The sequence below is a fragment of the Sardina pilchardus genome, chromosome 10 (genome assembly GCF_963854185.1).
Source record: "Sardina pilchardus chromosome 10, fSarPil1.1, whole genome shotgun sequence".
In the NCBI taxonomy this organism is placed as follows: Eukaryota; Metazoa; Chordata; class Actinopteri; order Clupeiformes; family Clupeidae; genus Sardina; species Sardina pilchardus.
Genome location: NC_085003.1, coordinates 26,554,836 through 26,581,155, shown reverse-complemented (window position 1 = coordinate 26,581,155; position 26,320 = coordinate 26,554,836). Strand labels below are relative to the sequence as shown.

At 41.6% G+C, this 26,320-nt stretch overlaps 1 protein-coding gene and 1 long non-coding RNA gene across 3 annotated transcripts in view; one reads left to right on the top strand and one right to left on the bottom strand.

Moving 5' to 3' along the window:
- The window catches only part of LOC134094001 (septin-7-like), a 28,174-nt gene extending 26,428 nt beyond the window's left edge, over window positions 1–1,746 (bottom strand). For both annotated transcript variants that reach the window (XM_062547353.1, XM_062547354.1), the window contains exon 1: window positions 1,510–1,746. In XM_062547353.1, coding sequence (XP_062403337.1) covers window positions 1,510–1,548 — 39 coding nt within the window. In that variant the 5' untranslated portion in view covers window positions 1,549–1,746. The remainder of the gene's footprint in view (window positions 1–1,509) is intronic.
- A 5,665-nt stretch (window positions 1,747–7,411) lies between these two features.
- Window positions 7,412–9,773, top strand: LOC134094053 (uncharacterized). The gene is made up of 3 exons (XR_009940409.1): window positions 7,412–7,641; window positions 7,776–7,893; window positions 8,827–9,773. It is a non-coding gene; the product is annotated as an uncharacterized LOC134094053 (long non-coding RNA).
- The last annotated feature ends 16,547 nt before the right edge of the window (window positions 9,774–26,320 follow it).

Sequence of the window (26,320 nt, the reverse complement as noted above, 5' to 3'; positions counted from 1 at the left end):
ATATTGAATTTGTGCAAAACACTTCTATGGAGATGGAACTGATCACGGTACAGCACTTCTGAGCGCGTATGTATACATTCAGGGACATTTTAGAGTATCGACAGAACAAACTTGATACATAACATAGCCAGTGGCACTTTCCACACTCTCGCTCACCAATACAATTGCTTACGTAATTTCACTCTGACATAATGTCAACACCTCCAGGGCCTCAGGCCCACGACGTCACAACAGATGGAAGCTGAAGCGTCGAATTATTGAGTATGGATAATGGATGTGTGGGAGTGAGAAAGCTGTACGTGATAAAGAGTGGGATGGAGGGATGGAAAATGTGAAAACAGACAGCGAGAGAGAGAGAGAGAGATGAACACATGGAGTGGGGCGGGTTCGCTTCTTCACTTGGCTGTGGGTGGGTGGATGGATGGATGGATGGATGGATGAATGTATGGCTACCTATAGCAAATTTCCTACGTCTCAACATAATACAATTTCACTTGGTTACAACAGTACAGGGTACAAGGGGTTACAATGAGTAGCCTCAAAATGTGATGGAGTAAGTGTTTAACTTACTACTTTGATGCATAATTTAATAGACTCCAGTAGGCTATGTTTCCTTTTTTCTTTAAACAAAAAGGCAGTCAGGGAGACTTCAAATCAATGTGCTTTTGGGCAACTGAACACAACCAAATGTAGGCTAGGTCTACATTCAGTCACCAGATAGCCTATTTAGCATCTGGTGTCGCCCATATTTTTCCTCCTTGGATCACTCTGCTTGCATTAAAGGCTGCAGCTTCAAAACATGAATGAATAAATAAACATGATAGCCTGCATAAAAGGTGAAAGTGATGTGTCGTCTAAGCTATCCATGAGGGAAAAAAGCTATTACAGAATAAATCTAAGGAAACATTTGCCAGATTAACGCATTAGCTTCTATTAGAACTATGCACGACTAGCTGGGGTATTGTGGATTGTTAACAGCTGTCAATCATATCCGCAATCGTCTTAGTTTATAACTGGGTTATAGCTTAAGTTAGATTTAGTTCGACGAACTAGCGTAGGCTACCAGCTGAAATGTTCATGAGCACATCTGTATAGGGACGTGACAGATATAATTCATTACCCTACAAAATAGGCCATGCATATCAGGGACGAATGAGCTACTGATAGGCCACAGAAACAACTGAAAGGAGAAAATACAAAAGCCAATAGGCTACACATATTCTTTGGTCGCGCGAAACTATATTCTTTTGACACTACTTCGCTTATAACCCGAAACGGAGACCAGAATCATGGGCAGGAACAACGCTAAATCAACATCAAGGGCAAGACGGCCACGGCTCCAAACAATAACGATGATACCGTTACCAGCAGCCTCATTCTCCGGGTAAGACGTCAACGTTATTTTAACCATAGTGATAAAGCAACATATTTAGGCGTAGGCTACATTACATGTTTCGCAAGCAACAACATTAGGCTATTATTTTTTATTATTATCAAAAGTGTACTCACTGCAACGCTGGATACAGCAGAATCGGGTCTCTCGATCATTGTACCGTGACACCACCCACCCTGAAGTCGAATAAATCAGGCATAAAAAGCAGCAGAGTAGCCGAGCGAAGCACTGGTAATATACAATAAAATATCACCGTGCTCTTAAGAAAACGTTTTGTTGTGCCTCCGAGCCTCAGAGGGGGCTAAAATGAATGAATCAGAGAGGCAGGATCTATACACGATGGGTAGGCAAAGCGAGCGAGCGAGCGGCACGGAGAGAAAAAAAATCCAGCGCAGCAATCTTGAAAGGAGATTGTCCCCTCCTATGAAGCTGCACGCTGATTGGTGAAACCCCGGCCTTTGATACTGACGTACACCGCGAAAAGCTTTTTGGTTGTCGTAGTCATTCAGTGAAATGGCACAATCTCGCTGGTCACAGTGATCTGCAAGAGCCATTTGAATTAGCCTACACAGTTTTATCATCTCATTGTCGTTCTAGATATCACGCGTCTCCACCCAATTATCAGTTCAGCAATAGATCAAATATATAATGAAATAAACAAATAAACAAGACATCTATTCTAAACCACTGACCTATCACACTTCTCGTTAGTGCCACCTGGTGGTAAGTAGGCTACAGTGCTTGTTACTGTAACTCAATCAGAACTGAAACATACAATTAACAATTAATTCACCTAGGCCTACACCTGGTTGGAGAACATGCTACAGTAGCCTAAGTCAAAAGCAAGACAAAGAAAAGAGCAAGACTGCTTACTCAACGGATCAACTAATGTATTGATGAGCTGACATCAGTCAGGCAGCCCTCCAGCAGAGTGCCTTCCTCAGACAGTCACAGTAGGCCTAGCTTGAAGTGGCAGTTGAACGTGGATGAATGGAAGGATATTTACCAAGAGGTGGGTAATTCTGTGATCACGGTAGTGGACACCATGCGGTATGTTTTTTGTTGTTGTTATTTTTTAAAACATTCAGAGCGTGTTTGACAATGGTGGAGGTTGTTGTCGAATGTTTATAACAACAGTAAAATGCTTCCTATAATGTTGATGAGTGTAGCAAATATCATGTGAATTTGGATAATACAGAGGGATTTTTGATGTTGAAAGTTGCAATAAGTGGATAAACTCTTTTGAGCGGTGGATAAACTCTGATAAGAGGTAGATAAACTCTATTTCTGAAATTTCAGAGGTGTAAACTGCGTTTACTTGTGTTTGCCTCCACTACAACCCTGGCTACGAATATGTGTCAATCAAGGTAGTGCAAATGGTGATTACCAAAAAGGTGACCGGTGCAAAGTGATTTACAATGTAATAACAGATTTGCTAAAGTCAGTAATATGTTAAAGAAAATAAAAATAAATAAATCTAACATCAAGAAAGATTGAACATAGAGGTTATTAGCAGGTGTCCATTTGAAGTGTGTGGGTCTTAATGGGGGCTTGATAGGGGCAGTATATACCCAATAGTCAATTTTCCTCCGCCATCTCTGGAATGGCCCAGAGGACAAAATACTTCCTCAGTCTGTCTGTTGTGCAGGTTAGCGACAGGCGTCTGCCACAGCCCACTGACTACAACCATGTGAATGTCAGGATGGTGGGTTATTGTGCATGAAAGCCAGAAGTTTGGTGCAGGTCCCTCTGTCCGCTGCTAATGTAAGAGAATCCAGCTCAGAGCCGTCCGCAGAGCCAGCTCTCACGGCAGCCTGTCATGTCGCATGGGGTCCCTCCCAGGACTCGACATTAATGGTTGCCCGGTTGCCCATGGCTACCAAACTGGCAACCAGATTTAACCCTCTCTGGTGCAACCAAAACATCATGCGCGGTTGCCAATTTCAAAAGTTAACGTTGAACCCTGGTCCCTCCTCTAATAATGCTGCCTCCTCAGCAAACCACAGCAGGATGCTGGTGACGACAGACTAGAACATAAGCAGGAGGTTGATGCATACAGTGCTGCTTGAAAGTTTGTGAATCATGCTAAAGTTGACTAAAAGAGGAATAAAAAATCATCTTCTGATGTCAATGCCTTAATTCAAAATGGGGAATGAGGAAAAAGCTAACCTTTAAGGGACACTTCACCGATTAGCATTAAGCTTTGTATCTTTAGAAAAACGGTCGTGCATCATTCCCTCAGTTTGCCTTGAGATGGGAGAAATACGGATTTCAATGTTGGACTTCCTGCTTTCAATGATGTAAAAATCATAATTTTACATCATTGAAAGCAGGAAGTCCTATTCATGAGTTTCATTTAAATCCGTATTTCTCCCATCTCAAGGCAAACTTAGGGAATGATGCACGACCATTCAAAAACATGACTGATACAAAGCTTAATGCTAATCGGTGAAGTGTCCCTTTAAGGACACCAACCACACCCCTATGTTAAATTCCCATAAAGGCAGACAGATTTTATTCTTTAAAGCCAGTTATTTCATGGATCCTGGGTAGGCCTACTATGGATCCTGATCAAGTTTCCATGGCCTTTGGAATAATCTTAGCCCCACATCATCACATACCCTTCACTATACCTACACTGTAACACATTTCTGTAATTTCTGCAGCAACATTTTACAGTAACGTTCCTTGCTTCTTATGCCATGAGAGCTCCATGTCAAATCAGCCTAGAAAATCGCCATGTTTCATTTTCCATCAGCCTTATTGCACATTCTAACTTGATAACAGACAAGTTTTAAATGGGGATATTACCGAAAGTCACTTTTAAGCGTGATGCTAGCGGGCGAGATGCTCTAATCTGATTCAATGATTTAGGACGGCTGGTTGAACGGCAGAAAAGTATAATATAAAAAAATATAAAAAAATGTTTTTATATAAATAATAAAATAGACTTTACACTTTGGACTTCGGACTTTGCAGATCGTGAGTGAGAAGCAGAGACATAAGCAAGAAGGCATTTCATTTTATTTTGTATGACAGGTACACTCAATTGAACTCCTGAACCAAAATATATTTCAAATATATGTAATGTATAAAAAATATATAATGTATCAAGTGGCAAAAAATATATTTTTGGGCCAATATATACTGCACAATGCACTGATAGGAGTAGTGATCTCAGCTGTGTATTTAAGGAAGTCCGATGCGCCAGAGCAGGCAAAAAACACAACCAGACTCATACAAATAACTTCACACAGATCATTTCCTCTTAACCCCTGATGGCAGACATACAGTACGTCTGTAACCAGGACCTTTGACCCCTCTTTAACCATAGTGACAACTTCTGCAAATGCAGCTCTGAATTAGATTTTATGAGCGAACCACATTGTGCAAGTACAAGCATACAGCATTTCATTGGCTCTGTACCTTAATGACAGTAAAGTTTACTGTTATCTAATCCAATCTAATCTAATCGGCAATAGGGAATTTATGGAAGCAGCCCTCGTATCAGACATACACTGAAAGATGCTTCCTCTTTTTGTGCTGTAAGAGCCTCAAAGTTTCAAGCATGCGTATGGTCACACACACAAACACATAGGAGTAGCGATCTCAACTGTGCTATGGGAGCCCCGTAGGCACTAGAGTGGTCAAAAAATGCAACACTATTTATCACTAACAGACAGAGGCAACAGTTTTAGACAAAATGTTGTCATGCATTTTTGTGCAATGCCTTCCAAAACCACTAGTGGGCAGTGGATCGCTGGGAAACCTGGCTGTTCCATCCTCTTTGTCTGCATCAATGCTTTCTAACATCTCAACTTTCTGCGAACCAGCTTTCTCTTCCTCTTTGAGCTCCTCCAGTTCTCAGAGATGCAAAACATAAAGACATACTTTACCGAGAAAGTGGGGAAAGTCCCTGTATTCAATTCAGTGCAATTTCACAGTCTGAGGTCACGTTCCAAAGAATACAATTCTGTTTACAGAGCATCAGAGCACACAAGTGCTTTCTCTGAATATCTTACTTTTACCATCGTTTGTAATATAGGTTGAGTCAGAATATGATATGTTAAGTGTTCGGTTGGAAATGCTTGGTTATTTTGAATTTCAACAACTACAGTATATTGACTTCAGTGATCTGAATTCTTTATCCAAGGAAAATCTGTATGATTTGATGTGTTATTTACACACACAAGTGATATTTCCCCTTTGAAGATGAGCGTATCTATTTGAATTCCCACTGATGAATCACAGTGTTTTCAACATCTGAACTTACCAAAGGGCTGGATCCATGCCAAAGAAGCTCTTCCTCTTTGTGTCTGTCTGGAGAGACAGTTTTCTAAGAAACCTTTCCTTCTTCCTCTTGTAGTCTCATGACTCCGTCAAAGACACAGAAGTGTCGAAACGTTAGTCTATTGCTGTGCACCATCATGAATTATAACTAAAAGCCATCTCTGTGTGCTGTGCACCATAAAATGCAACTAAAACATCTCTGTGTGGAAACGTTATTCTATCGTTGTGCACCATAATAACATGCAAAAAAAAACATCTCTGTGTGGAAACGTTAGTCTATCTTTGTGTACCATAATAAAATGCAACTAAAAAACATCTCTGTGTGGAAACATTAGCCTGTTGCTGTGCACAATAATGAAATTCAACTGAAAGCTCTGGTGGACCTTCTCCTCCTCCTTATTCACGAAATGTGACACATAACTTAATGCGCTTTCACCGACCAAAACGTTTTTCTTGTTAATAAAAGGGGATTTTAGCAAAATGATTTCATGGTATAACTTGAAAACATGGTGTGAGCTACGGACAGGCAAAACAGTTGCAGGGCTTTTCCTCCCTATTAAAGTGAGACAGAGCAGGTCAGTTGAAAATGTAAAAAAATTGCAAATTATGAAATGGTACACTGCACTGGTGGTGATCACACTATCACTAGTGGATTGTACTTTGTCATTCTTGTGTGCTCTGTGTTGTTTTTTGGTATTATTTCTGACTTAAACCTGGCACTACAGACTGACATTAAAAAATGACTTGCACTCTGAAACGGAAGTGTTTGCATCATGCATATGGGGAAAGAAAGGAAAAGAGGGGTTGACACTGATACTAAACCACAAAACAAAAAATTAAACCAACTTATGTTCTACTTTCAAAGACAACATTATAAGGTTGAAGTGATGTATTTGCCACAGCAATGAATTTATCCAACAAAATCATTTGAGATCAATGTGAAGCACCTACATAGTGAACAAGGCAATTGAGAGCATAACAACATTTCATTGTATCCCCTCCCTTTGAACTCCGAAAAAATCGCACAGCTAGTGTTGTCATAGGTTTTCACATGGGTTTTCTTTAAGAGGCTATATGCTAAGAGACCAGGGGCCTCATTTACAAAGGCTGCTTTGCACAAAAAAAGTTACGTGAATGGAGCTGAACTGTGCATATATACAGTAGATTGCAAGGTTTGAAGGTACGCAATGTTTTAGGATGGAATCTACAATCAGTTTTATGAAGGAGGCCCCACGTTTGAATGTACCCAATGTAAATAATTGCAATTCTAAGTACATCTCAATGCTCTCAGTACATGCCACTATAACACAATGACATGGAAATGACATGAAAATTTCGATATACACAAATAAAAAATAAAATAAATCCAGAGTTTTTTCAGCATATAGTTGTCTCTTAACCACATCCACATTTTATCCACATAGCAGACCGATTAAGCATTATTATCATTATTAGATATCATATTACAATATAATTCTGTTCTGATTAGCACTGACTGACCTGTTATTAGGTAAGTATTTCTTGATCCATGGAGTAATTCCCCCTTTTTCTTTTACCGTGACCTTGCATGTGCCCTCTGTGTCTTATCCAGACCATGCAAGTGGATCCGCACATCCTTTTTCCTGTGAGGAAATGCTCATGTTGTCTGTGCACTCTCTTGCTACTGAGCTTTCAACAAATAGATTCAGAGAGCCCTGAGGGAGTGGGCGAGGACGTACTTTTGAAACGTGGGAATTTTATTGTTTTGCAGGTAAAAAAACAAATATTGGAAATAAGGGATTTTTGGGACTCCTTATAAATAAAATGGGATTTTGGGGCAGTCCTTTAAAAGTGTTTTGCCAAAGTCTCAGTGTTCTCTACCCCATGCCTCTCTGGGCTGGATCAGTAACGAGTCTCTGAGAACATGATTGCACTGTGTCTGCTGATGCTGTTTATCTCAGCGAACCTGGTCTCTTGTGGTGAGTTTGGTTGATATCACTCTTATACGGCTTTGATACAACACTTACAAATGCAGGTCAGCAGCAGATGTGCATGTCCTTTCATGACATGTACCGTATGTGAGCTTAACCAAGTGACATGTTAAATCTTACAGCTCCTCCTCATGTCAGCACTCCTCGATGCTGCACTCGTCATTATCGCCAGAAGATTCCAGTGCGGAGGGTTGTGTCATACTGGACCACTAGCAGCAGCTGCCACATCTACGCTTATGTGTGAGTACAAATACTGTGTGCAGGAATAATGCGGACATCTGAGGTCAGACTTCCAATTCCGATTTTTGAAGTCAATGTAGAGTGTAGAAGTGAGTGATGCCGGCTTCGAGTGATGATCCATTGTAGGCCTACTTTTTTCTAGGAGGTCAGAATTATCGTCCTCCAAATTTGTCCGGAATTAAATCGGGAGATTCCAACTAGGACATACAGTATCTGACTCCCGGTGTCTCTGGAATGTGGCAGAGGAACTTGATCTGTTATCGTTTACAACTTACAAATCTTGAATTCTTGGATGTTACTTTTTCCGCCTTGTTTAATGGACTGAACTCAGCGCCTGGTGGGTGTATTTTCTTTTCTGTTGTGCGTCTGCGGTGTTCGGGCAATAGCCTCTGTCCTGCGGGCTTATTGTCTCTCTCTTTCACTTTCTCACCCTCACAAAAGCACTTAAATAAATCTAATCATAGTAGATGTAATTTTGAATGTGTGTTTTTGTAAACCAAAGACGTTAACTTAGTGACAACTCGAGCTGAGTTTGTTACAACAATATTTTTTAGAGAAAAAAAAAAGATAATCGGTCAAATTTGACTGCAACACATTTCAACAGAGATCTCATTTGAGGTTCTTTTTTTTGTCCAGGACCAGAACTATATTGCTGAAATGAGGTTTGGTCTAAAACTAGACTTACTTTCATGTCGGTGCGTTTCAGCGTGAAAAAAATATGTAGAGTGCATGTCCTCAACAACAGTTGAATGACACGTGTCCCTCACATGCATGGTGTCCCTCATTCATTCTTGAATTTCTCCTTGGGGATCAATTAAGTATCTATCTATCTGACCACTATCAAAAGGGATTTGAGGATGACAGCCTGAAACTATACACCTAAAAAATAAAATGTCATCCCTGTGCCTTCAGGTCTTTTTCTATATATTACAGGTTTAAAACAAAAGCCGGGAAGGAGAGATGTGTCAACCCAGATCTGCCTTGGGTAACGAGGATTGTTAAAAAACTGAACGAACGGATGCAGGCTTCAATCAACAAACACCGGCTGCTCTAATGATTGGAGAGTGTTTTTTCTGTCCATCTATGTAATAGGGGAGCACATTTAATGCCTGGGAATACCGATGCTACCTTGCACGTGGCATGTAAATAAGTGTAGGCTAATTTTAAATTGGAACATGTCAAGATGTACCTCGCCCAGTGTTGGGAAGTATACTGAATACATGTAACTGGATTACATATTTAAAATACAAAATATGATATCTGCATTGAAATATGGTGGTATTCAGATCAGAATACTGTAACGAATTTAAGGGAATGCATTCTAAATCGTTGTAACATGTGAGCCACGTTTTGGTTTTTTTTCAAACTCAAATATTCATCTTTTCTTTTAACCATCATGTAGCCAAACCATGTATCACTCGGATGACTCCTTTCTCTTCATCTTTGTTTACTGATAGTCCAAATGAACAATCTTTGAGGGAATGTATGTAAATGTTACAGGGCAGTGGCAGCGTAGCTGGTTAAGGAGCTGGGCTAGCACACTGTAGTGTGAGAAGTTCTAGGTTCAATTCCTGTCTTCCACCTCTGTGTCTTGATTGAACAAGGCACTGAGACCCAAGTTGCTCCACGGGCAATGTACCTGTCATAATATATACACATGACATATTATGTAAGTCACTTTGTATGAATGTAAATGTTATCTGTAGTAGAATATTTTTTTTAAAGTAACCTACCCAACACTGCGCTGAACTATCCAATTTAAATGTAAGATAAAACTGTGAAAATGTATATACTTATTAAGTAAAATTAACACTTATTTAAAAAAATAAAATAAAATCACACTTGTTGTCATTACCGCAGCAAGATGTCATTAGCAGCAATGCAATAATCTTTTTTTTTTTTTTTTTAAATGTGTTCATACAAATGTTTTCAAAGTTATTGAACATGAAACTAGTACATATTCGAGCAATATTAAATAATATGTTGTCATATTTGTTTTTTTTGTGAGTATGAGTACTTGACATTTGTGTTACAGGTAAACTATGCAACGTTTTTCAGTTAATCAATTCGTTCCATATTGTTATATATGATTAAATGAGTCATTACCGGTCGAACAATGTTTTTTTCGGCTGCCTTAGTGGTCTGTAGCGGTAGAACCACGCTTGCAACTTCAGGAGCCCTCGGGCACGCACCCATGCTCTACCCCAGGAAGTGTCATGTAAAGTCTCATGAAAAGGCACGGCAGACTGACCAATTGAGGACTTTTGTAAAATATACACGCTAAAGCTGTAGGGGAAGCTCTGCAGAGAAATATTCAAGCATAAAACGAGCGAAAGCGAAACTGGCGATGAAATTGCCAATCATGCATAGTTTTCCTTTAACGGTCTGATTCCTCTCCTGGTACACAGGAAGTCTTCAAATGTTCTATTATAACATGGTCATTAAATTCATTGAGGATGATTAGAAGTAAGAGTTGATTGCAGTGAATACAAAAGTGAGGAAATTGTGTGAAAAATTTAAAAGAAATATGGATACATTGTTCTTTCTCTGTCGCAGTAAGGACATACCCTGAGAAACAAATTAAGAAAATAATAATACGATAGAGACAGATAAATAGTGTCAACAGTAGGCTACACATTGTTGTACAGAAATATCATGTTGATATGTCCAACTCTCCTTTCCCTTCAGTGAAGCATTATGAGTTGTATGGCCCTGGGTACAAATGACTTTCTCAGTCTGTCCGTTGTGCATGTCAGGGAGCGTAGTCTCCATGATCAAGCTCTTCTGCTGTATGATAGTGCTGTGGAGTGGATAACAGTCATTGTCCAGGATGTTGAGTAGCGTGTTCAGGGTCCTTTTGTCTAATACTGAAGTGATGCACTCCAGTTCAGCTCCCACATCAGAGCCAGCCTTCCTTACCAGCCTGTCTAGTCCCAGCATCCCTCTTCTTAGTGCTTCCTCCCTAGTGTGACGGGTAGGAGGGGGTTAAGGCTAGACGGTCACCTGAGTCACCTGACTGGTCATTCACGTGACCTGCGCTGATAGGTATTGCTACTAGGTTGTAGGCTGCTTTTGTTTAAACCACATGGCGCGGCAAACACAGTGGTGAGAGCACTGTTTCGTGTGTGACTTCTTGGCCGGCGGTGATCTAACAGAGCGGGTAAGGCGAAGTTGCTTTTAAAGCCGTTCACACATGCAGTTGTTTAAAATGCTAAAATGCTTCATATTCGATTTACTTGAAGGACACTGCAGTCTTCCGGCCCGTCTGCTTCCCTTGGCTCTCGTGCAGTATTACCGGCAGGTAGTAAAAGTTTGTTGTCTTGTTCGTAACAAACGCAGTGCTTGACCAACTAACGATTTTGTGTGTTTTAACCGTAGTTGCTTGTATCCATTGGGTTCGACCAAGAGGGCAGCCGACTAAAGGCGTGCCGTCTCGGGGGATTTTAGAGGTAAACTAATTAAAGACGTTGTACATTTTAATCAGGGGAATGTTTACGGTAACTGTTGGTATTGAAGGTGTAACTTGTATATTATGTAAACCATGTATTGATGGTGTAACTTGTATATTATGTAAACCATGCAGTGGGCAGGAAACTGATTGCTTTGTTTGTTGCTTTCAGGAACGACCTATAGCCACTGTTTTTCCCACCACTGTTTAGTGTTCAGTTTGGCTATGGCTATGGCTATGGCTATGGTTATTTAGCAGACGCCTTTGTCCAAAGCGACATACAAATAAATAACAATACAAATTAAATTAACAGTGAACAATTACAAACTAGGGAGAATAGTAATATTATCAGTAGAACAATAATTTTAAGCACTAATCTAATGAGAAATAAAACAGTGAAATGAGAATAGCAATCAAATAAGACACTCAGTTAATTATATATGATAATAATAACTAAAGCATGGTATGGCTAAATTTAAGGACAATAGCAAAATAAATTTCAAATTCTATCAATAGACAAATTATAACAAAACAATACTATTATACAAACCATAACACATCACAAACTCAAAGGACTAAGTGCATATTAAATAAATATGCCTTAAGACCCCTCTTAAAAGATCCAAAGCTGTTGCTGGAACGGAGAGCACTGGGCAACTCATTCCACCAACATGGAACCACTGAAGAATAGGATCTACAATTTGACCTAGCATGTATGGTTGGTCGACATAACAGACGCTCCTCAGAAGATCGCAATGGGCGGTTGGGAATGTACATCGTGATTAAAGAACTGAAGTAGCTGGGAGCAGATCCAGTCAGTGTCCTATAGGCCAGAGTGAGAGATTTAAATTTAATTCTGGCTACTATAGGAAGCCAGTGGAGAGTAACTAGGAGAGGGGTTACATGTGTCCTCTTTGGCTGATTGAAGACCAGTCGTGCTGCAGCATTCTGAATCAACTGTAGTGGTCTTAATACACAAGCAGGTAGGCCAGCTAACAGAGAATTACAGTAGTCCAGCTTGGAGATAACCATTGCCTGTACAAGAAGCTGAGTGGAATCTTGTGTCAGATAAGGTCTGATCTTCCTAATGTTGTACAGGGTATACCGACATGACTTTGCAATTGAGGCAACATGCTCAGAGAAAGTAAGTTGGTCATCAATTATGACACCCAAGTTACGTGCCGATCTGGTTGGAGTCAGTGAGGATGAATCAAGCTGGATATTGATCTGTTGGGGAATAGCTGTTTTTGCTGGAAACACAAAGAGCTCAGTTTTGGAAAGATTAAGCTGAAGGTGCTGATCCTTCATCCAGATTGAAATGTCCTTCAGGCATGCAGAGATCCGATGGGAAACACTAGAGTCCTCAGGTGGGAAGGATAGGAAAAGTTGAGTGTCGTCCGCATAGCAATGATATTCAAATCCATGAGAGCGAATAATCCCACCTAAAGAAGTGGTGTAAATAGAGAAAAGGAGGGGCCCTAATACTGATCCTTGGGGGACTCCTGTAGTGAGGTCATGAGACTTTGATATCTGTCCCTGCCAAGACACGCTAAAAGAACGCCCTTTAAGGTAAGACTTGAACCAGTCAAGAGCTTTCCCAGAAATTCCCAGTTCATATAGTGTAGAAAGGAGAATGTCATGGTTAACCGTATCAAAGGCTGCAGATAAATCTAACAGAATTAACACTGATGACTGAGCAGAGGACTTAGCTACTCTCAATGCTTCAGTCACAGATAGAAGAGCAGTTTCAGTAGAATGACCACTCTTGAAACCAGACTGCATAGGGTCTAGTAGGTTATTCTGATAGAGGAAGTCACACATTTGCTTGAAGACGACTTTCTCCAAAACCTTTGACAAGAAAGGAAGAAGGGAGACAGGTCTGTAGTTCTTCACATCAGTTGAATTAAGTGTACTTTTCTTCAGCAAAGGCGTAATTCTTGCCTGTTTAAAAGAAGAAGGAACTATTCCAGAACTGAGTGAAGTATTAAATACATGTGTGACTGCCGGTATAATAGCGGGTGCTATAGACTGCAGGAGAGTAGACGGGACAGGATCCAAAGGGCATGTTGTTGGACGGCTTCGCTGAAGCAGTTGAGAGACCGCTTCCTCATCGAGAGGAGAGAAAAAGTCCAATGATGGCATCATGCTAACACCAGGCAGAGTCCTTCTTATAGGGTCATCAAACTGAGCACTTATCTTAGCAACTTTCTCAGTGAAAAATGTTGCAAAGTCATCTGCTGACAGTGAAGTAGCTGATGGCGGTGGTGGAGGATTGAGAAGAGACTTGAACATAGCAAAAAGTTTTCTGCTGTCAGTGGCAGTTTGATGCCCCTTCCACACTGGTAGCTTGTTTGACACCCAAGCATAGCATAGACTATGGATAGAATATCCACACTGGTAGCTTGAAGCGTATTGATATTCTATCTACACTGGTAGCTTGTTTGGTATCCCAGCATTAGCCTATTGATAGTCGATCCACACTGGTAGCTTGAAGCGTATTAATATTCTATCTACACTGGTAGCTTGCTTTGTATAGCTAAGCATTACTGTTGGTCCATCCACACTGGTAGCTTGTTTGGTATCCAAGCATAGCCCTATTGATAGTTTATCCACACTGGTAGCTTGAAGCGTACTGATATCCCATCTACACTGGTAGCTTGCTTTGTATAGCTAAGCATTACTCTTAGTCCATCCACACTGGTAGCTTGTTTGGTATATCCAAGCATAGCCCTATTGATAGTTTATCCACACTGGTAGCTTGAAGCGTACTGATATTCCATCTACACTGGTAGCTTGTTTGATATTCTACCCGGCATCACTGTTAGTTCATCCACACTATAACAACATCACCATACTACGGCACCAGGCCAGTATTTAGTTATACCCTAGTTCTACATTGTGTGAAACCACCTCCAATCTGTGTTTGTTTTCTTTATATTTTGTTGGTGAGACTTATTCTTTTCTTTGATATCCTTTTACCCTCCCCATCATTATATGTGTGCCCTATTTGGGGGTTTCAATCACCTTTTGAAAGTTATTGTTTTGATTGTTTGCTTTGGTTGTGTAGTAGATACCCTGACTAAATACAGCTTGGTGCTCGTACACATATTGCCTCATTACATTTCTCCTTCCAACGGTTATACCGTCACCAGCAACTCAAAAAAAATAAAAGAGTTTATTTTTGTACAGTCTCCTCCCTCATTCATTCAGTTGAATACACCTAGTGGGAATTCTGGGAATCTAGACCTGTGGTTTAGTCATAACTTAACTTCAGTCTTGTAAGGGTTACACTAGCATGCCACAGCATAGAAGAGGATGCTGGCAACAACAGACTAGTAAAACATCCAGGGAGCTTGCTGCAGATGTTGAAGGACCACAGCCTCCTCAGGAAGTACAGCCTGCTCTGTCCTTTCTTGTAGAGAGCTTCGGTGTTGACTGACCAGTCCAGTTTATCGTCCAGATGTATGCCCAGGTAACTTGTATGTTCACCACCTCCACATTGATCCCCTCGATGGTGACTGGCAGCAGAGCAGGCTTACTGTGCGTTCACACCGACTTGAGCTTCCATGTTCCATGTTCACCGACTTGAGCTTCCAAAGGTTCCGGAAGTCATTCATTTTCAATGGAAGCCGGCTTCTCTCAGCTGCCAGCAGCGACCAATCCGCACTGTTCCCTGTGGAGCTCCGGTGCTGCTGATGACAGTGTCAGAGAGGAAGTCCTTCAGTCTGACGAACTGTGGCCGCTCTGTCAGGTAGTCTGCAATCCAGGATACTAAGTGAGCATCCACACCCATCTGCAGGAGCTTGTCACTCAGTCTGTGGGGTTGGATGGTGTTAAAAGCACTGGAGAAGTCAAGGAACATGATGAGATGAGATCAGCCGACGACAAACTCCCGACGAGAAACCGACGGGAAAAAAGTTGATGAGTTGGACATTTCAGCCACTCAATCGTCCATGGACGTTAGCTGATTCTTGAACTTCTCGGCTCCTTGTGGTGTTTCGAATGAGAGCTGCGGCCTTGATGGGTTACCCATAAGATGGAAGGGTAGATCATGAATGTAGAAATCCCTTTAGCCCACAGATCTTTACGCACATCCTTGAATGCCTTTCTCTTTTCCTTGGTATGCATACTGTAATCAGGAAAGAACAGTAGCCTCTGATCTCCGTCAATGATGGGAGTGTTGTTCTTCCTTGCAGCCCTAGCCCCTTGCAAAATGGCCTATCGATCCTGATAATTAAGAACTTTAAATATCAGGGTTTGAGGACTGTTGGACTTCCTAGAGGAGGAGTGGTAGATTCAGTGTGCTCGTTCGATTTGTATCGGCTCAGGTCCAAGGGAAGGGATTAATTTGGGTAACATATCCCGCAGAAAACTGATAGCATCCCCTCCTTCAAGGTTCGGTGCTAAATTCACTAGCCTCACTTTGTTACGTCGACCACGGTCATCCAATTCTGCTAATTTCTCCTGTAACATTTCCACATCAGATCTCACGACTCCAACATCTCTTTTAAGCCCCCTCGTTTCTGCTTGAATACGGTCCACTTTATCACTAAGGCCTTTGACTGCAGTCATATGTTCCACCAAGTATTTTTGTAAGGCTTGAGGGGCTACGTTATTCACACACTTGTCACGGCATGTAGTGTGCTTTTTGGACTCATTGTGCTTTTTCAAAGTTTTGATTCGAAACGTTGTCGACCCTTCAACGAATGCACTTTTCCCGGCCATAGTCTGCCCGCACTCCCAACAGTATATACAGTGCATTGACTTATGTTCTTTACTGTACCTTAGCCAGGGGAATTGATTTAACCATTCTTTCCGGAGAGAATATGTTTTGGGCTTTTTCATCTCATTCCCATTGCCGGGCTCTACCTCAGTCTCCTCTGGTTCCGAGTCTAGGTCTAGTGTGGATGTGGAGGGACCGGGGCTTGGCATCCTCCTAGGGACTGACTCGGCTGAGGTCGAGTCTTGGCTGCATGGAGTGACAGTAGGGCTAGGAGTCGGCTTTGCCTTCTTAACGAAGAAGAAGAAAGTTTCAATATCGACTACCTCTCTTCATTTTCACGTATTTGGGAGACTGGGAGCAGTGGAAAGCACCACAGCCAATCAGAGGCAAGGACCCGCCCGAACTCTGTCTCTTATTGGTTTAGACCACGATACAATCAGGATAACCAGAGGATAACACAGAGAGATGCTGCACTTCCGAAATAAATTTATGTTTTCGCCCGGGCGACGTCAGGTGCACCAGTGCGACTGCGATTTTTTTTCAGTCGCACTTTTATACATTTTGGTCGCACTCTGGAGCCCTGCTTCCACTGAATTCTGTACACTAGTCAAAGCTGTGCTAACCACCTTCTCCATCATCGCCTCAAACCGTTCTTGCTGTAGTTCAAGAGCTTGCAGGATAGCATCAGACGTGTTAGCCTCCACACTTACATTTGATTTCAAACGCTTTCCAGTGGGAGAAGCAGTTGGAGATGAGAACAGTTTCTTGTTCTTTGACATCTTTAAGGCGTCCTTTTTCGAAATTTGAGTAATTCTAAACAGTGGCGCCTGCAGGCGTACGTCCGTACGCACTGTGCGTACCATGAGACTACTCATCAAGGAGAGAAAATGACCCCTGTGCGTGTGTATTCACATAAAATTGGCCTACCATAACTTCCCAACTATGCACAGTAACCCAGCTGCATGCCATGTCATCAGGCTATTTACAATTTTCTATATGAAGTTAGTCAACACGTTATCAAAATTAACTTAATAGCTACTGTATATTCACGCGCACATATTTTGTTTGAGCAGGAGAGATTACGCACGCAGGCGCGCAACTAGGCTATTTGTTGTTTCCTTTTACTCGGCTATCTATATAGTTATCAGCACACAATGTGACGCTATAGGCCTATCACTAACTCAATACTCATCATGGATATCGCAAGTTCTTAAACAACGAAAAGAGAAAGAATGGAAGATGGAGGCAGGAAAGCTTGGAGTTATTCCAGATGGGCAATAACAAGGTAGACTATTTGTGCTTGTCGGAACTTTAGACTAGCATTACAACTGTTTAAAACCAGACGTTAACGGTAGGCTACGCTTGAACAAAACTAAACCTAACTAAGCAGTAACTTAGTGTAACGTTGTCCAAATGAGTAGATCACTGTTAGACGTTTTGGTTGTATTATTGCATGTTGATGTTGTTATCCTATGTAGGCTACTTTTTTGCTGACCAATGCACAAACCTAAAACCGAGAAACGGACAAATATTGCACAATATAAAAAAAATATTTTCGGGGGGGGGGGGGGTTGATTGGTGTGCGTACCATAGCATTAATTCCTGCAGGCGCCCCTGATTCTGAATATAAATAGCCCGTAAAATTAACAAAATTAGGGGATTTGTTAAGAGCTTAGAATTCTCTGACCATTGCGCTCGCAGATCCCTCGTGACTCCTCTGTACAGTTTCTGATTTCTTACCAGGGAAGCCAATTCATCAGTTTTTGCCAGTGAGTTCAAGCTCCCCATCACCATCGCTGGAACTGCGGGCTTAAAGCAATAGTTCGGAATTTTGGACATAGGACCTCATTTCCAACTCAGTCTGGGTGATATAGGTCGGTGAAGACCATTTTCAGTGAATTTCTGCCCTTCCTATGAGTAGCAGCGTTCATCTCGTGCTAATCTGGTGCCAAGATAACGCAAGTCAACGGTAACATCCAGCCTGCCACTGAAAACACTCCACAGAACACCCGAAACAAATACATTTTAACGTCAGACTATCGATGCACATGCCTAGTGTTGATAGAACCATGTTAGAAATAAAACGAACCTTGCATCGCATTGCAATAGCCTACTTTGTTCCCTGTATGGCAGTGGCGGATTGATATTGAGAAACTAGTCCATCAAAATGTAATAAATCATTGAGTTGCAAGGTTAGTTTTATTTCTAAAATTATTCTATCAACACGGACATGTATATCGATAGTCAGACGTTTTAATTGACTTGTCTCGGGTGTGCGGTGGAGTGAGTAAGACTGTTGTTGATGTCAGGCTGATGTTACCGTAGAAATGTGTTGGCTCAAAACCAGCGTTAGCAAAGGGGGACGCTGCAACTGAAGGAAGGGGCTAAACGCGATAAAAACGGTCTCCACCGACCTATATCACCTCGGTAAAGTTGGAAATGAGGTCCTATGTCCAAAATTCCGAACTATTCCTTTAAATCTCTTTCTTCTCCCCTCGCCTCGTCCTCACTATGAGTCCCGCTCTGCATCCACAAAAGCACCACAATTCCTCAGGGATGTTAGTGTGAGAGTCGCCGGTACAGTACAGGTGTTCTAGTTTGACTGTTTTTTATGTTAACTGGTGATATTTGCATAACATCAGTGAATATTCAAAAAGGCCCTGCCTACTTCTTAAACGCGTTCTGCTCTGCCTCCGCCCTTAGAGTTTGTATTTTCACAAAATGCTTGCAAGTGAGAGAAAATAATGGATAGCATATGGCTGAAAGCATCACCAGTTTATGTCTAATACATGTTCGTCTAAGCATTAATCACACAAATACCACACATGCTATGCTAATAGCAAAAAATGAAATGAAACAATATAGCCTAGCTACCTAGCGATGGCTGGATTCGAACCGTGGATGTCTTGGACAAAAACATCACATCAATAGTGGCTTATACCCCTATACTACAAGCTGCTGGAAAAGGAGGGTGATTTTTAACAATTTATTGGGCTTTTAGTCAAAGTTAACACAGATTAACATATTGTGAGAAATATACGCCTATGTTAACTGGTGATATCACAATTTAACATGGGCATGCAAGTCTCGAAACATAGCCTAAAGTAGGCTCATCTTGCTTCAACTAGCCTACTACAAACAGGCATGATCCCTACCACTTTATTCTGTTTTTGGGGTAAAATGAACAAGGCAAAAATGTGATCATTTCATTTTTAAATTGTGAATCATCTCACAGAATGTCACATGCTTATCTCGAACAGATTTTCAAAAGGCTATGCTGCTCGTAGCCTGTTGCAAAACATTCTTCAGATGTATTGCTAATGAACGTAGGCTATACTTAAATATTGATCGGCTGACAAACATTGTCACAACATAACATATAGCTATTCATTTATTGGGAAGACGATGTATTAAATATCCTAACTTCATTTCAGCAGATTTGTGGCGCAATTGAGTAAGGGCGTACAATTACAAATCTTGACGTTTTAATGAGCAGTTCGAGGCCCAGTGATCTTCATGTTTTTTGCATTACATAACGTGTTTCTGTCCCTCAAAATGAACAACATCTGGAATGAGGTCATGCCCGTTTGTTGTTACTGTAGCCTATGACATAAATCTGTATTATTTAAGGCTTGCATTCCTGTGTTTGCTCATGTCATGAGCCATCCCACTTAACGTGGACGTCATGATTTCAGTATAATAAGCTACACTAGCTCAAAGTTGCTCAGTACTTACCGTAGTGCAGTGGTAAAGATGCAGCCAATGGAACATTTTGCCCACGCGAGACTCATGTTCGAAACCCAACAAAACCTTGTTGTTTTACTTGAACAATTCCTTTTTCTAGAGCATCTTGTGTGGATTATGCTTAAGCACACCTGCATGAATCGGTGATGTCGGCATGTTTTTAGCAAGATCTTTATGCCCAATTATCTCGCTCACTGCAGCTTCCTGAAAATGTGAATCTCCAGCACTCGAGGGGCGGAGGCAGAGCAGAGCGCTGGTAACAAGTAGGGAGGGTTCTTGTTGAATATTCAGTGATCTTATGCAAATATCACAATCGGAACTGATCACAAGATAACATGGTACACCGGCATGTTTTCCTAGTGCGAGCAGCTGTTTCCTTGTGTAAACAAGTTTGCTATCGCCAGAACAATGTAGTTGATCCATATCCATAGGATAGAATAATAAGAACACTCCTTAAAGTGTGTAATCCGAGGTAAAAAGTAAAGCGAAAGTAAACAAAAAAAAAGCCATGTAAAAACACGTTGAAACACAAAAAGATGACACGGACACGGAGCTAACAGGATTGCTGCCACTCTCGTCGGCACCGGATATTGGAGGACATGAATAATAATGATAATAATAATTAACATTTTCAAATCTAAACTAAAATCTTCATGACTTTATCCAAACTTGTGTACTTCCATGCTTGTTGGACGTGATGTAATGGTTGAAATTAAACTTCATAAGGGATTATTTTGAAGGGAATTCAAAAGTGCCCGTAATTTCAGAAAGGCCCAGAGGCGATGGCTGCACGACGTAAGCGTGGGGGCAGACTGTCACAGTTCATGGCTGACCTTAGGCTGCAGAGGAGGCAGCAGGGGATGGTGGTGCCATCACTAAACTACAAAAAAACAATGGGGGCAACAATCAAATCTACTGTCAAACACTTGAAAGCAAGATTCCTAGGCAAGTGAATAGAATAGATTTGTATAGTCATTGGATAAAAACAGTATGAACATCCATGTGCAGACATGCATACCATCTGTCATTGAATTGATTCATTTAATATCTGAGTCCATATTGCACATTGTTTTTTTGCAGCATTGTGTACTCCCCTGTTTTATGAACACATTGTTAGATCAGAAATGTACATTGTTCATTATTAAAATGTATGTATCCTTCCAATAGGAACAGATGCTAGCCAATCTGCCACAGCCGAGGCTGTCAAATGCTTCAACATCTTTAATCATGATAGCTGGCCAGAAGACCAATAGGGGTTAGTGGAGCATGGTGCTGATGATGACCAGCATTCTCTTGGATCACTTCTCCCCTCACAAGGTAGCATAATAGACCACTAGTGCTGGTAGCAATCATGTCAATTGAAACACTGACTGGCCGTTTATTCCACATCAATTTCAGAAATAGTGTTAGAAATGAGTTGGCAAAAGAAGAGCCTGAAGCTGTTAATTGCAAGATGAAGACCTACCTCAGTCTTTGGGAGCTGATGTTAACCAAAGAGCCATACTGTTCAGAGCACAAGGTTTTACTCTTCCTTTTTAATGGCATATAGAAATGAATATCAGTGTCAACTTTAACATCCAAAAACAACTCTGATAGCTTGTACATCCCTATGAGAATGCTGCACCTCGTCCACATTCTGCTCATCCTCCCAGTGTCATCTGCTGTGTGTGAGAGAGGATTCTCGTCACAGAAGAGAATAAAATCAGATGCTAGCTAGCATCACTCCACACAGACACAGTGGAAGATCTGATACGAATCAGGGTAGAGGAGCCCAGTTTGGAGGATTTTGATGCTAGGGAGAGTGTGGCTAGTTGGTTTAGCCAAGGCCAAAGGTCTAGAAGGCCAAATTACAGGTGTTGGCCATCTGAGGGACATCTGACATGTCTAACATGTTTAATTTCAGTTCACTGAAGCATTTTAAGCACAAACACTTTTTATTTGGAAATGTTTCATGCTTAATGTTTTCATTTGAAATGTTCAATTTAAGCTCAATGTAGCACTTTAGATCTTTATATTCTTATATGTATTCTATAATCTGTTCAATACATGTACATATTGTGTTCCAAATAAAGACGAGCCTTTTCTACACCTAATTGTTGTTAAAAATCATTCACATTATTAGCCTGGGTGTTCCCATCCTGCCTTGCGCGGTGATTTCTTTCACGCTGCTAAGACAGTCTGGACACTTAACACCCAAATTTTCGCCTGATGTTGGTAACCAATCACAGAACATCCGAGAAGTTTCCGTTGCCTTCTTGCGTCTACATTCGATGTCAAAGGATTTACACTGATGTCAATGGCAGCCCTTAGCGTTGCATATGAATGCGCGGGGGCACCTCATGCGTCCTTGTTCGACGAGTTGGGTGAGCTGTGCGCATTTGATAGACATCTGTGGCGCCCAATGAACGGATCTGGGCATTTTTTCAAATACGAGAAAATGGACGTCTGGTTGCCAGACCACGTCTCATTTGAGAAGTGGTAGGCGTTAGCCAGGCTATCACATTATATGAAAGGAGAGCAATAAAAAGGTGACCTTTTGGCGTAATAGGCGACGTAATAAAAAATGTGGGTGCACCTAAATTTTATGCTGGTGCGCCTAAAAAAAAATAAGATGCATCAGTCCAACCAACACGAAAAGTTAGTCTGGAGCCCTGATCAAATGTTGGAAAGTGGCAGGAGCATCCATGATGCCATATGGCATTCGTTCAAGTTGTTAGAAACCCAATGGGCTGATAAAAGCAGTCTTCTCCTTGTCCTCTTGCATTGGTGCCTATAATTACTAGCCTGGCTAAGGTCAGCAAACACACCAAAGCCAAGACTGTCTGGGCAAGCAAGTTGCCCTCATCATCAGGTATTTCCAAGGTGACTGCCACGTACCCCTGGTAAGGATAGCTGTCACTTAGGCCCCAGATAGTAGAAATAAGATGAATTGTGAGATGAGACAAATTAATGTTCACGTACCACTTTTCAAAGATAATGGTAACGGTAGATCCACTATCCATTAAAAGGAATAGTTCGGAATTTTGGACATAGGACCTCATTTCCAACTTAGTCGGGGTGATGTAGGTCAGTGAAGACCATTTTCAGTGAATTTCTGCCCTTCCTTGAGTTGCAGCGTTCATCTCGTGCTAACCTGGTGCCGAGATAACGCAAGTCAACGGTAACATCCAGCCTGCCACTGAAAACACTCCACAGAACACCGAAACAAATAAATTATAACGTCAGACTATCGATGCACATGCCTGTGTTGATAGAACAATGTTAGAAATAAAACTAACCTTGCATCGCATTGCAATAGCCTACTACTTTGTTCCCTGTATTGCAGTGGCGGATTGATATTGAGAAACTAGTCCCTCAAAATGTAATAAATCATTGAGTTGCAAGGTTAGTTTTATTTCTAAAATTATTCTATCAACACGGACATGTATATCGATAGTCAGACGTTTTAATTGACTTGTCTCGGGTGTGCTGTGGAGTGAGTAAGACTGTTGTTGATGTCAGACTGATGTTACCGTTGAAATGTGTTAGCTCAGAACCAGCGTTAGCAAAGGGGAACGCTGCAACTGAAGGAGGGGGTTAAACGCAATAAAAACGGTCTCCACCGACCTATATCACCTCGGTAAAGTTGGCAATGAGGTCCTATGTCCAAAATTCCGAACTATTCCTTTAAGTGCATGCATGGCCCTCTATTTTCACAGACCTCAGAGACGGGTTCCCAACAACCAATCAGGCAGCAAAATTCACAGTCCTCCCCCTTCCGTTTACGCAAAGTACAAATATGTCCCTTGTTATGACCGCCGTGCAATGAAGTGGCGGTCATGTAAGTTAAGACAGAATTTTTTTTTTCTTTCTGTGTGGAATTTTCGTCAAGGATTCCCTTGGGACTGAAAGACCAGGGTGGACAAAACTTGGTGGGCATGTACTGTAGCCCCACATGGATAGCATATCGCCATTGCTTTTCGTTTTGATCCATCGCATTGTTTTTCGTTCTCGAGAACAATAGGGCCTAGGAGGACCACGTTTTTTGTATGTTGGTCTTAAGGGGCCATGTCAACCCATCCCATAACCACTCATTTCATGTATAGCACCACCTAGTCAAAAATGAAAAAACAAAAATGAAGCGTTGCAATCACAAGTATCTCTGGCTAACATGGTCAAAAATGCACGAAATTGGAAGTGTAGGACCATTAAGACACCCTCTGAATGCATGCCAGTTTCATGGAACTCTGTTCATGGCTGGCCATTCAATAAGTAAGGGATAATGAGCGACACGCTGTCCGATTAGACAAAGTTACTGCACGTTCTAGATGGTAAACCAGCCCGACACGAAGCGGAGGGACGTTCCATCTAGAAAAGTGCATTAACTTTGTATAATCGAACGGCGTGAACCGCTTATTCCACTGTTACCACATTGTAAATATTTATTATTGAAATAACTTTTACATTTTAGGCTATTTATTATTATTATATTTGTTATATTATTTCATTTCGTTACTCACTGCTATCGCTAAAGAACTTTTTTTTTTTCAACTGTATGAATGGTTGCTATGCAAGAACACTAGCGGGTCTAGGCTACAAAGAAAACAGTCAAGGCATGGATGAAGTAAAAAAAAGAGAGGCCTTATTCTTTTTTTTTTTTAAATTGAACTGTACGTTTCCATTTATTGTGAAATGGGACATGGAGAAAGGCAGATGCTCACTCATTTCTTCCTTTTGCAGTTGAGTTGCCGCGGGTGTTGGTGTTGCGTTCTTCCCGGACAGGATCCCACTCCAGCGTTTTCTGTCAACTGTCGTGGGTGCCCAGTAGCTGTAGAGACAAGTATCGCACCTGTGTCCAGTCACTGACATGATCTGCCTGCTCTCCAGTCCTGCCTTGGACAGCATCTGAACGGCAGAAACTCGCAATAAATGGTTGGTGAACCGCTTACAGAGTCCAACAGCCTCACTGATGCGCGGGAGCATGAGCCCTATATACATGGGCACTTTGGTAGTACCAGTGGTCCTGGCTCTCTAATGCTTCTTAGCCTGATTACCATCGACTTTCAAAGGCTCTGCGAGACTTTAGTCTGACCAACAGCCTGTGCTATCACGGTTTCTTGCCAGCGCTGGTTGACCCGCCTCCTTTAAGTGCCTCGATTTGCTACTGGTAGATGTCAGAAAGCGGATTGCCGAGTTTAAACCAATAACAACACTCTTTCCTCTGCCTTGAACACGCCTCTACCCAGAGCCGTTGGAGCTGCTCAAAGTTAATTGGTTCTCGACCAAAGGGGGCAGTTCCGCAGATTTCGGGAACTCAGAAATCCTTCTCAATGAGCAGTTGACCAGACCAGCAGCAAAGCCTGAAGGCGTTGCGTCACTGGGAGGGCGTGCCAGGCTAAATGCTTCTTGCTTTGAACGCAGTGGGTGCAGAATGAATGCTTTTGCATCAGGTGGGCATTTTGATATACAGTATATCTCTTGAAGCTCGCAACTGGGCAAAGCGGGATCACCAGCCTGGGCAAACATGAAGCCTCTGTAAAGCTGTCTGTACGGGTCAGTCGCCTTCTTGTGATTTTTTGTGTCTGTATTAACTGCGAGGCACACATAGGCCCAATCCCAATGTCAACCCTAAAGACTAGAACTAAGGACTCACAGACTTAATTGATTTCAGGTGCTAAGTGAGTGAGTGTGTGGGCTCAGATAGGTATTTTGGGATTGGGACAGCACTTTACGAGATCACATGTACCTTGGCAATGTTTACTAACAAAGACGTTGCTAACATTTGCACCATGCACGTGTGTCGTGTGTGCTGTTGTTTACCTTAATTTCCGGATTTTTCTATGATCTCCGCAGTAAACGTCACAACACTTTGAACTGTGGGTAATTCCCTTAGGTTAAGTCTGCACCGATGCAGACTCAAGGAAAGGGCTCGGTAAGTGTGTACTCAAACCCTCCCGCACGTTGTAGTAATGTTAGCAACGTCTTTGTTAAGCCTACCTTACATTGCCAGACTTTGCAAAGATTTGGAAAAGATTTTTGGAAGACTACAGTCTCAGACCCTCTCACATCTAAAGACAATTCATTGAGTTTTTAGTCACAGACTAGTCACAGGCCAGTCTCAGATTAGGATTTTGCAAAGACTGTGGTCACTATTTACAAGACTGCTGCTAGATTCCTTCAAATTATTTCCATCGTGTACTAGGCTATACGTCATCATCAACAGGAACTCACATGATAGGCTACTCATATCAAAGTAATTTTTTTCGCGTTTCTGCAGCATTGTTTGATAGTGGGACATCACTAACAGATATAGAGTTGTTCTGTCACGTAGAATAGCCGACTAATAAATTATAAGAAATGAAATAACAAATAATCATACAGGCTACAGCTGTCGCCTATTTTGCCCCTTCCATTTTCGTGTTCGTCGACCGAGGTCACTATTGGTTTTTAATGTTCACGTCACTATTTGCATGAGCCACGACTGAAAAGACTTACGATAATATCAAACATGTTTGATATTGTCGTAACGGCAA